Genomic DNA, 12,189 nt, shown 5'->3' on the forward strand with positions numbered 1-12,189 from the left:
TCCCTCCCCGACCCGCTCCTGGGTGTGGGACCTCGGCTGCCGTGCGGGGCCCCAGCCTAGGTTTTGTCAGGGGAAACAGGGACGCTGCCGGAGGTGGGAGTTAGAATCACAGAAGAGGCTGAGTTGGAAGAGACCCAGCAGGATTATCAACTCCAACCCTAGGCCCTGCCCAGGACAACCCAACAATCCCACCCTGTACCCGAAAGCATTGAGAGTGGTGTGGCACAGACCTKCCTAGGCTGGGCTCGATGARCTCAGAGGTCTTTTCCGATCTAATTCATTCTGTGATGCTCAGCYCAGCTGCCCTGTAGGGTAGCGTCCCGGCATTTTAGGCCTTTTCTGGCAACTTTTCTCCCAAAACCACCACTTTTGGCGTGAGGCTTGTCCCAGTCCCTGCTGTCCCGGTGTTTGTCCCGGTGGCCGTCCCCGATCCCAAGCGCGGCTCCACGTGTTCGCTGTCCCGGTGTTTGTCCCGGTGGCCGTCCCCGATCCCAAGCGCGGCTCCACGTGTTCGCTGTCCCGGTGGAGCCCTGCGGGACCCACGTGGAGCCGCGGCGGCGCATGCGCGGTGCAGTCTGCGCCGCTGTGACCGGGCTCACGTAGCGCGCGGCTCGCCCCGCCCCTCTGGGCGTGGCCTAAGGGGGCGTGGCCATGCCGCCTATAAGAGGCGCGGCGGGGCTGGGCGCGCTCAGTCGGTGGAGCCCCCGGGCAGGAGGTGGAGCTGTGGTGCGGACCCCGGCCCGCGCCCCCCGTGCTCTGGTGAGGCCCGGCCGCCCCACAGCGTGCCGGCCGCGGGTGGGTGTGGCGGGTGGGGCAGGGAGAGGGTGCTGCGGGGCCGGGCGGCTGCTGCCGGGGCGGCTGTGGGTGGGGGCGATACGTGGCAGCGCTCCGCCGCTCCCACCTTCCCCGCGACGAGCGGCCGGTGTGCCGGCGGTCCCGGCCGGTGTTCCCGGCCCTTACGTAACGGCAGCCGGCAGCCTCCGGAGGGGGGCGGGAGGGCGCCGCCGCGCCGGCTTCCCCGCGGCTGGCAGACTAAACACAGCCRCCGCCTCCTTCTCCTGCTCTGCCTCCTCCCGTTCCCCGCGCCCGGCGCTGTGCTGGGAGTTGTCCCCCCGAGCTGGGCTCCGTTCCCCGGCTCTCCGGTGGCACAGGTGGCTCCCGCTGCCGGTCCCGCCCCGCCCGTGGCCCCGCTGCTGGTGTCCCTTGTCCGGGAGCGCACGGCTTTGTGCTGGGAGGGATGGAAACTTCTTCGGCGTTAGCACACGCTGTATGCGGGGATTGCCCCCAGGAGTGAAGCTTGTCTTTATTTTCCTCTGCTGCTTTGGGTTGCAGTCAGCCACTTCACGTGGAGTTTTGCATCCACCTTTGTAGTAAGCTATGCCATTCAGTGGGTGTTTTGGTAGGATCTAGCCTGGCTAGCAAGAGAAACTCCAGCCTGGAGCCTTGAGCACGCTGGTGAATATAATGAAATAAAAATGTCATGTGTACTTCGTGGAATAAATCTTTCAGTTTACCTGAAAAGCTGTGYGCTCCCAGAGGAAAGATCTTTTGGGTTTGCAAACGGAAAAGATTGCCCAGCATTCAGTTTCACTTTTTTTCCCCCTGCTTTCATTAAAAGAAGAATGCAGAGCRCTGAAGTGTTCACCTGCTTCTTAAAAGAAAAGGTTCGGTGCTCGAGGTCTTAGTGAATGAAAGGAGCCATTGGTTACAAGGAGTAAATAAATGCAGCTTCCCACAGCGCCAGGGGCTGCTGGCTCGGGATGCAGACAGTGCTGTGCCAGGGGCGGAAARTAAAGGTAATGAGTTCCTGGGTTGTCTGGGAAGCAGAGGCCTGSCTTTGGGGTCAGGGATGTTCTCTGTCCTACTGATCTACATCCACYGCTACTCGTGGACTGTTGCTGGATGGATTTTAATGCCTTGAACTATTTGATTTGACCCGGAGTACTCTGCACTGCTTCTCAAGTATGTGCTGACACAACCAGCACTGATTAACTTTCTTCCTCTTTGTTTTCTTTCCCAAGCCAACTCTGACCTGCTGAGAATTCAGTGTTATTCTGTAATGAATGGCTTTAAAATCTAGCGTTTAAAGCTGTGGTTTTGGGGCTTGCATGTGGATTGCAAAGTGCCCAGTGGGGTTTGAAAAACTCAAATGACAGGCAGTGAGTTACACTTTGGAAGGAGTGAGGATAAGCAGAGGATTGGGGGAGGGAAGCTCTGCCTCTGTGCCGAGGTTGATATAGATGTGGAAACCTTTTTTCTTTCAAAGAGTATGTTCCTTGAAGAAACTCAACTGATCAGTGGGATTGTCCTGCTTTCTTCGTAATCATGCTTAATATCTGAAAACATTGTGTATCTCTCTGTAGATACTCCGCTAATCCTTGAGCAGAAGGAGAGCCTCCTGTTTGTTGTGTCTGATAAGATAATTGCTCTATTCCATCCCCAGTGTTCTTTGTCTTGGCTTGGGAAGTTAAAACAAGTGGGYTCTGAGGGCTGTGTCCATTCAGTCTTAGTCTGGAGGAAATCAAGGCAAAACTTGTTTCAGTTCCTCAAGCACAAATCTCTGTGCAAGCACAACTGCTCTGTATTCAGTCATGAATGTTGTCTTTGCAGTAAACGATATTTAGAGCACCCTTCTTGACTCTAAAACTGGTTCTCACCTTTTATTATGTTATTACATTTTTTTGTATATCATAAATTCTATTACAACTGTGTCATAAGAAGGAGCCTAAAGCATGCCCTGTTCTTTTGGTAGCAGCAATTATAGAAAATCTTTCTTCTCTCATTGCTTGGATCTTAATTTTGAAACAGCCTTTGGATGTGCTGGAGGACTTGGGGACTGCATTCTGGTGCTTCTGTCCTGTGAGACCTTTAAGAAATGATGACAGCTAAATGTTCTTAGTACTTATTTTGGGAAGCTTCTTTCCTTTTCAGTAGTATTTTCGGTCACATTGTGTCATGAGACTGTAACTTGGGTTGTCCTTGAGACAGGAGAGGGTTAGGGCAGTGAGCAGCTATCACTTYTGGTTCCATCTTTCCCATTTCCCCTAAGCTCAGCTGAGCTATTGAAGGGGTTTTATTATTGTTTCACATGTAGTGGGGTCCAATAAGGACTGTGAGAATGGGTACCCATCTTTGAATCAAAAGTTGAGGCTCTTGGTGATACAATTTTGTCTTCTGGCCTTGCAGCAGACTTGATCTTGAGCAGGCCAGTTATTTGTTACCTGAATAAAGAAGCTGGTTTGGAATGAAGTTAGAACTGTTCCATGTTGAAGTACCCCCTCAGTGCCCATTTTTTATCCTGACTTCTGAATCGTGGTAAGCCCCTAGGAGTTCAGAGTTGGCAATGAGGAGACTTGTCTGAGGAGCATTTTCTGGTCACTGATTAGTGGGACCTTGATGGTGATGAGGTTATGTCACTCTGCAGTTTATCTTCACTTGTCTCCTTGCATCTTCTTACTTGTAGAGCAGAGCTGAACACATAAAAAATTCCTCAAAAAAATACTCGAAGTTTCATCAGCAAAAATGTTTGTTTTGTGTTCAGAGAATCCTGTGCTGCACTTGGCAGTGCCATTCCTCTGCTCGCTGCTTTGTTTTACTTCTATGTGTTTGTTTGCTCTTTGCTGTTCCCCCCCCTCCCCACGTCATGTTTTCCTGCTCTGCCACGTTTTGCTGTTTCAAAGCTTAGTAAGTGCACTTTTCCTGGGAAAGCTCCTMTGTTGGAGCTGTCAGCTGTGCTCCCACTCGTGTGCGTGGGCACAGATCCCCTCCTCCCCGAGATGCTCMATATCCATCCTCGTGGGACACGGCTGAGGAGGAGAGCGAGACTGACAGCCATAATGGAGAGAGCATTTTCATCTTGTTTTACTTCGTGTCACCGACAGGAAGAAATCAAAGCCTACTTATCTGGCAGCCTGTGAGTCCGAGAGATTTCCAGCATCTATATGAAGTGAGCTGTGTTTTCTTTGATTCRGGAACCTGTGGCTGAGGCTGCTGCCGGAGTTGGAAAGCTCTGCTCCTTAGCAACTGCTGTCAGGGCAGCGCCAGCTTGGCTGGCCCGGCYGCTGCCCCGGGCTCCCCGGCCAGCTCTGCATTCCGCCTGCCAGGGGAGCAAGCCTGAAAGCTAGTACGGGAGTCTGGGACCTTGCAAATGACAGGAAATCTAGGAAAAGAAACGAAAATCAAGCCGGAGTTGACTTCTGGATGTCGTTGAGCTTAACTTAAATTGGGCGAGCTTGGGGGGGTGTCTGGTTAGGCTGCACATGGGTTCATCCCGTTTCCTTTTGAAATTCTTCCAAGAACGGGAGATCCAATTTCTCTGGGTAGCCTTTTCTAGTGCCTAAGTGTGAGAAACTTCGTGTTTGTGCCTCCTTAGATTCGCCTTTTGTTGCGTTTTGTCGCTGTTGCCAGTATCTCCTGCCTGTGGAGATAAGGAGGTGGGAATAGTGTTGCAACAGGCTTGGAGAAGTCTGGTTTTGGAGAAGGCTGCAAAAGTAGCTGGAGAAGAGGAAAAACAAGATGGAATGTTGTCACTGAGTGCAGTGCACAGAGAGAAAGCATTGCTTTCTTATTTTCAGTGTTTTTTGCTTGTTGGTTTTGCTTTATATTTTTAAAAGTTTAATCTTGATTAATRGTAAGCAACTAAACTTTCTGAAGGTTCTCTTCTGTTTCACCGAGTGCAGKAAACAAATAGCTCAGTGCATTCCCAGTACTGATAAAATTGGCAAATATTTATGGTGTAGTRAAGCTGTTTGTGCTTTGTCACTGATTCACAGATGTATTGGCTCGAGTGAGTGAGCGTTTGGCTGTTTGCAGGGTGAAATAGGAACTGAGTGATGCTTTCAGTGGGAGTGCAGGTACACATCACTGGGGTTTTACAGGTACACATCACTGGGRTTTTATGAGSWATGTTTGAAACAGYCTGATGTMGCCTGTTGGCTGCCCATGGAGGAAGAGGTGAGGAATGCTGCTGGGGACAGCAGGGCTGCTTGAGGGCACTGGTGAGGCTCAAGAGAGGGAAAAGGAGGGCTCCAGGCTTCCCTCTCCAAATTCTCACTTCACAGCTCATTTCTGCCTGTGGATGTGTTGGAATGTGTCAGCCCTTCAGTTGTGGTCGTGCAGATTTCGGGTGATTCACAAGAGTTGGAGGTTGTGCTGCTTTTCTAGGCTGGTGTGAGTTTGCTGTTGGTGCCGGTGCAACTGTGCAGGTCCTGTCCAAGAGGCAGTCCCCAGAATAAATCCAAACCCCAGTGCCTCCCTCTTCCTCTGAGTGCTGGAGSTGGAAAGGAGAGCAGGGACCTGACCCTCAGGGGCAGTTTGAGGAGAAATYCTGCACTCTGGAGTGAGGGATGTGTTCCCTGTTAATACCACCACTTGTGGGTGGGATGGTTTTTATTTGGGTATAACTTTTGAACTCTGCTGATTGTTTGCACCTTTCCTGTGTGAATACCACACCTGCTTTGGTATTGTTTACTTGACAAAAATTATGTTGTTTTCTTCCCTAAATAAGCCAAAACACTTTGTAGCTGAGCTTGTTGCATTTTTGCTTTCTTTTTCTCTTCATTAGTTGTGTTGTTGAAAGAGTTATTTCTGTTAGTAAATGCAGTGCAGTTAATTTTTCTGAGCGGATACAGTACTTCAGAGTCGGAGCTTTTGTTTGGGGGAAAAAGTAAACCTTGTGAATTCCACGACAGCATAATTACTGCTGAAGTATGCAGGAGCCAGGCAATCCTGGGCTGCTAAAGGGATCAGGATCCCGCAAGGCTGAGAGCTTGGCAGCTGGCCCTGCAGAAACACTGCCTGTGAGGCTGCCATGGGCTGRTGGAGGGACAGAGCAGCCTTTTGTGTCAGGTGTGGAGCTTGGCGCATGGTGGCAGCAGCTGAGGAGCAGCACCATGCACACAACTCCCTCTCTGGACTGCTTGTGGAGGGATTTCATTTAGACCTCTTCCACTGGCATCTTTCTGACTGGAAAAAGGCAACATTTTTTTTTTCCATTGAGTGGATGWACTTGATACATGTGTGATTTAGCTTGATGTTACTGGCTTTTTTCAGTGTTGGATGGGGTTTTTCAGTGCTTTTTGCAAAGCAGCTCTGTCTGCAGTGGGACTTAGATGTCAAAAAGAAGAGTTGTGGTGCAGACCCTGTCCCTGAGCAGTTCTTTCTTCTCTTGCCACACAAGGCAGGTATAAGAAACTCAGCAGAAGGGACTCAGTCTGTGAGAGCTGCTGCCTCAAGGAGCAGTGGCAGCCCCAAGAGATTGAGCTGCCCCTTCTGMAGGTGGATTCATCTCTCTGGTGAGCAGGGATGTTTCATCTGTTTTGTGTTTCTCTCACAGGTGTGTGGTGAGGTGAGAGCTGCTGAGCAATGGTGTTTAAGAAGGTTTGGTGTGCCCTAGCCCTGGGATTTCTGCTGCCTTTCTCTTGTGCCCACACAGACTTCTTCACTTCCATTGGTGAGACCTGCTTTGGTGTAACCAAGAGACTTTCTTGACAGCCCTCAAAACTGATTCTGCAATGGTGTGTTAATCATCCAAGGCCTTAATTTGTACAAAACTAAACCCAATTCCTAGTTCTTACCACATTATTGACTTTTCTTTTGGGAAACATGCTTTGAAAGTCAGTTCAGGGGCAGTCTAAGGACCCAAGCTAGGCTTTGTGGTCACTATTTATTCTTGCAGGTGTTGGGATTTAAATGGAATTTTGGTGTTGCACACATGTGGAAGGAAGCAGTGCAGGATACATAATGGTGCAGGATGTCTGTACTTGCCCTGGGGTTCTGGTGGGCATTGTACCCCTGTGTGAACCATTTCAGCTGCCTGCTTGCAGGAGGTGAAGCAGTTATTAATTAATAGCAGGGATCCCTTGAAATCATGGATATAATCTTAAAAATAAAGTCCTGGACTAGTGTTGTGTATCAAACATGAAGGCTCTGTGTGTTTCTGTAGCTTTCTCTTTATTTGCTCTCCATTATGTATGCTTGGGTGAAAGATTGCTCTGTGGCAAACTACTTCCCTTTCCAAATGAATCCTAAATCAGTTTTAATAATAAATATGCAGCATTACATTAATTTCCATAGCAACAAGCTTGGTCCAGAAGGAGATTTTCTCCTTCAAAGAAAAGTAAAAGGTCTTGCTCAAATGTTCCTTTAGGGCTTTTTAAGTAAATTCAGAAAGACTTTTGGGGAAGGAAGAGTTGTAGAAGAGAAGAAAGTAGAAAAGAGGAAGAATGCTTTAWTTCTCAGGGGTTTGTGTTTCTCCTTGACTCACCAAATTAATTTTTTCMTAGGTCATATGACAGACTTAATTAATACAGAAAAAGATCTCGTTGTGTCACTCAAAGATTACATCAAGGCAGAGGAAAGCAAGCTGGAGCAGATAAAAAAGTAAGCAGCAGTTGGTTTCCTAATGCTAATGGTTAATAATTTGAGTCCATCATTATGCAAAAAGTGCTTCCYAAGGCTGATTAAATGAGTGGAATTTTTCTCTGGGGCAGAGCTTAAAGTAGCAGGTTTTGCTGGGTGCTTGTTGTGAGTTGTTCTCTTTGAGCACTGCTTGATGTATAAATGAGACCTGACCTTGCGAGGACCAGAGCTCAACATGTCATATTTTATCACAGCTAGAAATAGACATATTTTATCACTGAACAGGGTGGTTTCCTTGCTTTCAGAAAYACATATAAATCTGTCTTGAGGATGTTAAAATAGGTCTAAATGGAGGGATGTTTTTTATTTAGGCTTTGCCTATTACTTTCTGTTGTTCCACCATCCAGGAAGAAAGATACTTTTTTATATTTATCACTTAAAATACAGAGCTGGAATTGTTGACAGGTTTGGAATGTTACAAGTGTATTCTTTTCAGCTACAAATTAACATGGGAACGCCCAGCTGGGCATCCAAAAGTGTGTAAATGCAGTTTATTGTAGAAGCATTGCAACTCTGTTATATCACAGGCTCTTCCTATCAGGTCAGAAAAGTCTAAATAACTGTCACAGAGAGATTAAAGAACCTGAAAGAAAATGCCAGCGTTGTTTGTTGGCATCTGAAGGATTTTGGGAGTTGGTATTCACTGAAACTCATTGAAAACAATTAGGGACAGGGTGGGAAGAGCAAACTGGAGCACTTGTGACAGCTGCAAACACCTCCCTGTGCCAGGTAAAACCTGCACGATTGATCCAGGCAAACCAGAAAAAGAGTTCCCTCCAGGCTACAGATGGTGTGTTTGCTTTATTGTTGGAGTTTGGGATTCTCTGTTGGGTGTGGCTCTTTAGCATCAATTTACCCTGATTGCAGGGCGTTGCTGCAGCTTTCGTGCTGTAGATCTGCTTGGGGTTTTTTTTGAAAGCTGTGCTTGTTTTGGGGCGCTTGGGGTTGGGAATGACTTGTGGCACTTAGAGAAATTTGAGTTGCCACTGCAGCACCAGAAACTGGATCTGGGCTGCTCATTTGGGACTGTGAGAATTACCTGTTTCTTAATCCATCCAAGCTTTCAGCATGGAAAGGAGCTTTGTGGTGAGAAGCAAGGGGCGTCTCACACATMTAAGAGTGTTGTCTAAACCTAAAACAATTTGAAACAAACATTGAACTGCCTTTTTGTAAGCTTTGGGGGGGAAAAAGGGGGCATTTAAAAGATTGAAAATGTGGGTAAAGCTTTGTTTTTGATTAGTCCTGCGTGACAGCTCATAATGGAAGTGCTGGCACAGTGCTTTTGGGGYTTGTAGGAAGGAGTTCCTTCAGCAGGTTCCGACAAAGGCCACAAGAGCAGCGCAAGATTTGGGCTGCAGCTGAGGAGGAAGCTTTAATAAAAAAATAAAATAGCACTTTTTGTTCCTTTTAGAAGAGTTCTAAATATAAATAACGTAGAAGCTTGCAATTTTGGGGGTTTTTATTGGTGAAGAAACTTAAGTAGCTTGAAATCAGTTCTCTAGCACACCAGCAGATTTTTGCAAGGCTTAAATGAATATTTTCCTTACAGATGGGCAGAGAAGCTGGATCAGCTGACAGATACTGCCACAAAAGACCCAGAGGGGTTTTTGGGCCATCCTGTGAATGCATTCAAGCTGATGAAACGGCTCAACACGGAGTGGGGCGAGCTGGAGAGCCTGGTGCTGAAGGACATGTCAGATGGTGAGTGTGCCTGCAGCAAAACCCAGCATCACAGGCTCACTGCWGTTCCTGGCTGCTGCCTTTCACATGTCAGGGGTTGAATTAGATTTGCAAATCTGCTTTTGAGGCTGAGCATTYGTGGAACTAATCTGAATGACTGTAGTAAACATTCAGTTGCTGCCTCATTTCTTCRGCAAGAGTGAAAGCTCTTTTGCAAGGAACAGAACATGAAATAKTTGGCTGTGAAAGACATTTAGCAAAAGGAAGCTAGGATGGGTATATTTGACCTGTGAGACTGTCTCAACAGCTAATTAATACCAGGTGGAGCTTTGTCATAAGGAATTAGAAAAAAGCAGAGCTTTCAAAAAAAAAAAAAACCCCAGGATTAGTCTGTTATAAGGATTCAGCACATTCAGCTTCCCTGTTGCTGAGTGGGACTGAATATGGCAGCTGAAAAGGCTCTGCACCTGCCAGCTGGAAATCTGCACCAGTGTGTCTTAAACCCTTCTGAATGAGCAGGCTAAAAGAAAAGTGTTTGCTTCTGATTRTTCCTTTGCTTTCTTTAAAAGAAAACAAAAAAAGAACCCCTAAAAGAGCCCAAACAAACCTGTGCAGCCCGTGCCATGAGCTGAGTTCAGACTTGTGTGAAGGTGGCTCTTGGCTTTCCTTGGAGCAGGGAGTTTATACAGTTCCCAGGACAGAGGTGACCACGTGTTCCCATCTTTCCAGGCTTTATCTCCAACATGACAATCCAGAGGCAGTTCTTCCCCAATGATGAGGATCAGACTGGTGCAGCCAAAGCTCTTCTGCGGCTCCAGGACACCTACAACCTGGACACAGACACCCTCTCCAGAGGGAACCTGCCAGGTAAGAGCCATCTGTCCTCATTTTATCCATTTCCTGAATGTCCTGTTACAAATCATTTGGTCTGTTCCACCTTGTTCAACTGCTCAGCTTGAGGGGAACATTAGAAAAGGGTTAGAGCTGGCTAAAATTAATGAAAAAAGGTGGTGTTTTTTTTTTGTTGAAATCGGCAACTTTCTTCTAGTTATGGTAAAATAATCTAGTGTTAATAGTTTTTAATAAAAATAGCAATAAAATCTTGCCCAGGTGAGGGTTTTCCTTGTGTCACACTGGCAGATACCTGGTTTTATTGCACAACTCAGTGCATTTCAACAAGTTCCTTTGAATTTAAACTTTAGGGATTATATGAACTGAAGAGCAAAAGATGGTGCATACACAGACCTGAGCTGATCTCTAATAGGGTGCTCTGTGCAGGAGAAGACACAGCTTGTTTTTTTATCAGAAAACTTTCTCTGCTGAGTCTTCCTTGTTTCCTCTGTTCAAAAATAGTCCTGTGCCAGCTGGCAAAAAATCAGCTCTGTACAATCCATCTGTGTTTTTGCAAGTGCTCATTGTGGTCAGATGCCTAATAAAATTAGGGCTAATTGGCTTTATGTGTTATGATGTATAACCTTGCTTTTGGGTTTGGTTCAAGCCCTTCTCAAGGACCTACATATTCTTTCTCTTACAATAAGGAGCTTGTTGCTGTTTTCTTCAAACAGCCAAAAAATACAAAGTGAGGTTTTGCTGCTTTTAAAGCACTGAGCTGTTCAGACTGTGTGCAGTTAAGTGTAATGGCAGAACCTAGAAATTTTGGAGTATAAAGGAGAATAGGTTGGACTCTGGAGAGCTCCAGGGGGAACTTCCCATGTGGTTGCTTGTTTGTGCTCCTTTTCTTCTTTCCAATCGAATTTCATTTGGTCCAGAATCTCAGCTACTGCCAAATGTTTGTGTCCTTTGAGTTTGCAGCTTCAGGTTCAGGAAACTGCAGTTGCTGCCCATCACAGGATGGAGCACAAGGTGTTTAGTGAAAGGAGCAGGAATGAACAGCAGAACAGCTGCCCTGTTTGAGCACTGCAGAGCTGCTGTGAGAAATTCAGACTGGATTAAGATGTAATCAGGGAGGTAATTTTAGCTGTAACACTGGCAGGTCCTGTTTCCTTTTTACAAGATAAAATTTGGTTTTTCATAGGGCCTGTATTTCCAGAGGCAAAAATAGGAATCTGTAATTTGCCTACTAGTGCTTTAATCTTTCAGAGGTTGCTTAAAATGTTTCTAAAAAYGACTGACTTGAAAAAATTTCAAGCAGCTGGGAATTTACTCTCTGATCTTTTCCTTTTCCTCCCCCACCAAGGCGTCACTGACAGGTTGTGATTCAGTAACTTTTTGAAAGAGATAATGGGACATCCTTGAAAACAGTTCTGAAACTTCCTATTTGGCTGCTTTTTGCTCTTGCTCGAAGTGGTTGGGGTTTTGAGGAAGGAAGGTTTGTGTAATTTGATTTTTTTTGCTCGTGGTAGAGACATTTAGCTGTTTGCTGGTATTCTGGCAATGGAAAACTGCATCTGAGTGCTTGTGTGCCAAGGATTTACAGGCTTTAGAGACTTGAACAAATAGCTACCGCAGAAGGGAGCTGTGGGAGAGCAGAAATAAAATCCTGCTGTGAGCAGTGAGAAATAACTCGAATGTTTCTCTGAGGACCTCTCTGGAATCCGTGTAAACTCCACTTGTTTTGTTTTCCACCCCCAGGTGTGAAGCACAAATCCTTTCTAACAGCTGAGGATTGCTTTGAGCTGGGGAAGATTGCCTACACGGAGGCTGACTACTACCACACGGAGCTGTGGATGGAGCAAGCCCTGAAGCAGCTGGACGAGGGAGAAGTGTCCTCTGCAGACAAAGTTTACATCCTGGACTACCTGAGCTATGCTGTGTACCAGCAGGGGGACCTGGGCAAGGCCATGGCGCTCACCAGGCGCCTCCTGGAACTGGGTATGGGGGACAGGGACCCTGCTCTGGGGGTTTGTCCTGGGGAGGGCAGCCTGGCCTGGACTCTGTGTAGAAGCATTTTTAAAGGGCATTTTTACTTTTGTAGATGGGAATTTGCTCCTCTCTACTGGAGGGTTTTCTGCCTCCTGTTGGCTTCTATTCCTTTACCCATCTTAGTCACTGCTGCCTGAAATTTGGTTCTCTCCCTACATTTTGCTTTCCTGAGTTGACATTACTTCCCCTTAGGTAGAGGCAAAGCCA

The 12,189-nt window shown here is 46.9% G+C and overlaps 1 protein-coding gene across 6 annotated transcripts in view; it reads left to right on the forward strand.

Annotated features, from left to right (window-relative positions):
• The first annotated feature begins 678 nt into the window (after nucleotides 1–678).
• P4HA1 (prolyl 4-hydroxylase subunit alpha 1) overlaps nucleotides 679–12,189 on the forward strand; it is a 28,118-nt gene continuing 16,607 nt past the window's right edge. For 3 of the 6 annotated variants that reach the window (XM_057381119.1, XM_057381118.1, XM_057381123.1), the window contains exons 1-6: nucleotides 679–759; nucleotides 6,335–6,451; nucleotides 7,284–7,380; nucleotides 8,969–9,120; nucleotides 9,829–9,966; nucleotides 11,692–11,931. In XM_057381119.1, coding sequence (XP_057237102.1) covers nucleotides 6,364–6,451; nucleotides 7,284–7,380; nucleotides 8,969–9,120; nucleotides 9,829–9,966; nucleotides 11,692–11,931 — 715 coding nt within the window. In that variant the 5' untranslated portion in view covers nucleotides 679–759; nucleotides 6,335–6,363. Of the gene's footprint in view, nucleotides 796–1,630; nucleotides 1,797–6,334; nucleotides 6,452–6,476; nucleotides 6,516–7,283; nucleotides 7,381–8,968; nucleotides 9,121–9,828; nucleotides 9,967–11,691; nucleotides 11,932–12,189 lie in introns of those variants that run through there. The other 3 variants (XM_057381120.1, XM_057381121.1, XM_057381122.1) reach the window with 3 other exon arrangements.

Source organism: Malurus melanocephalus, unplaced genomic scaffold, assembly GCF_030028575.1.
Source record: "Malurus melanocephalus ecotype Western Australia unplaced genomic scaffold, MMel_1.1 scaffold_491, whole genome shotgun sequence".
Lineage (NCBI taxonomy): Eukaryota > Metazoa > Chordata > Aves > Passeriformes > Maluridae > Malurus > Malurus melanocephalus.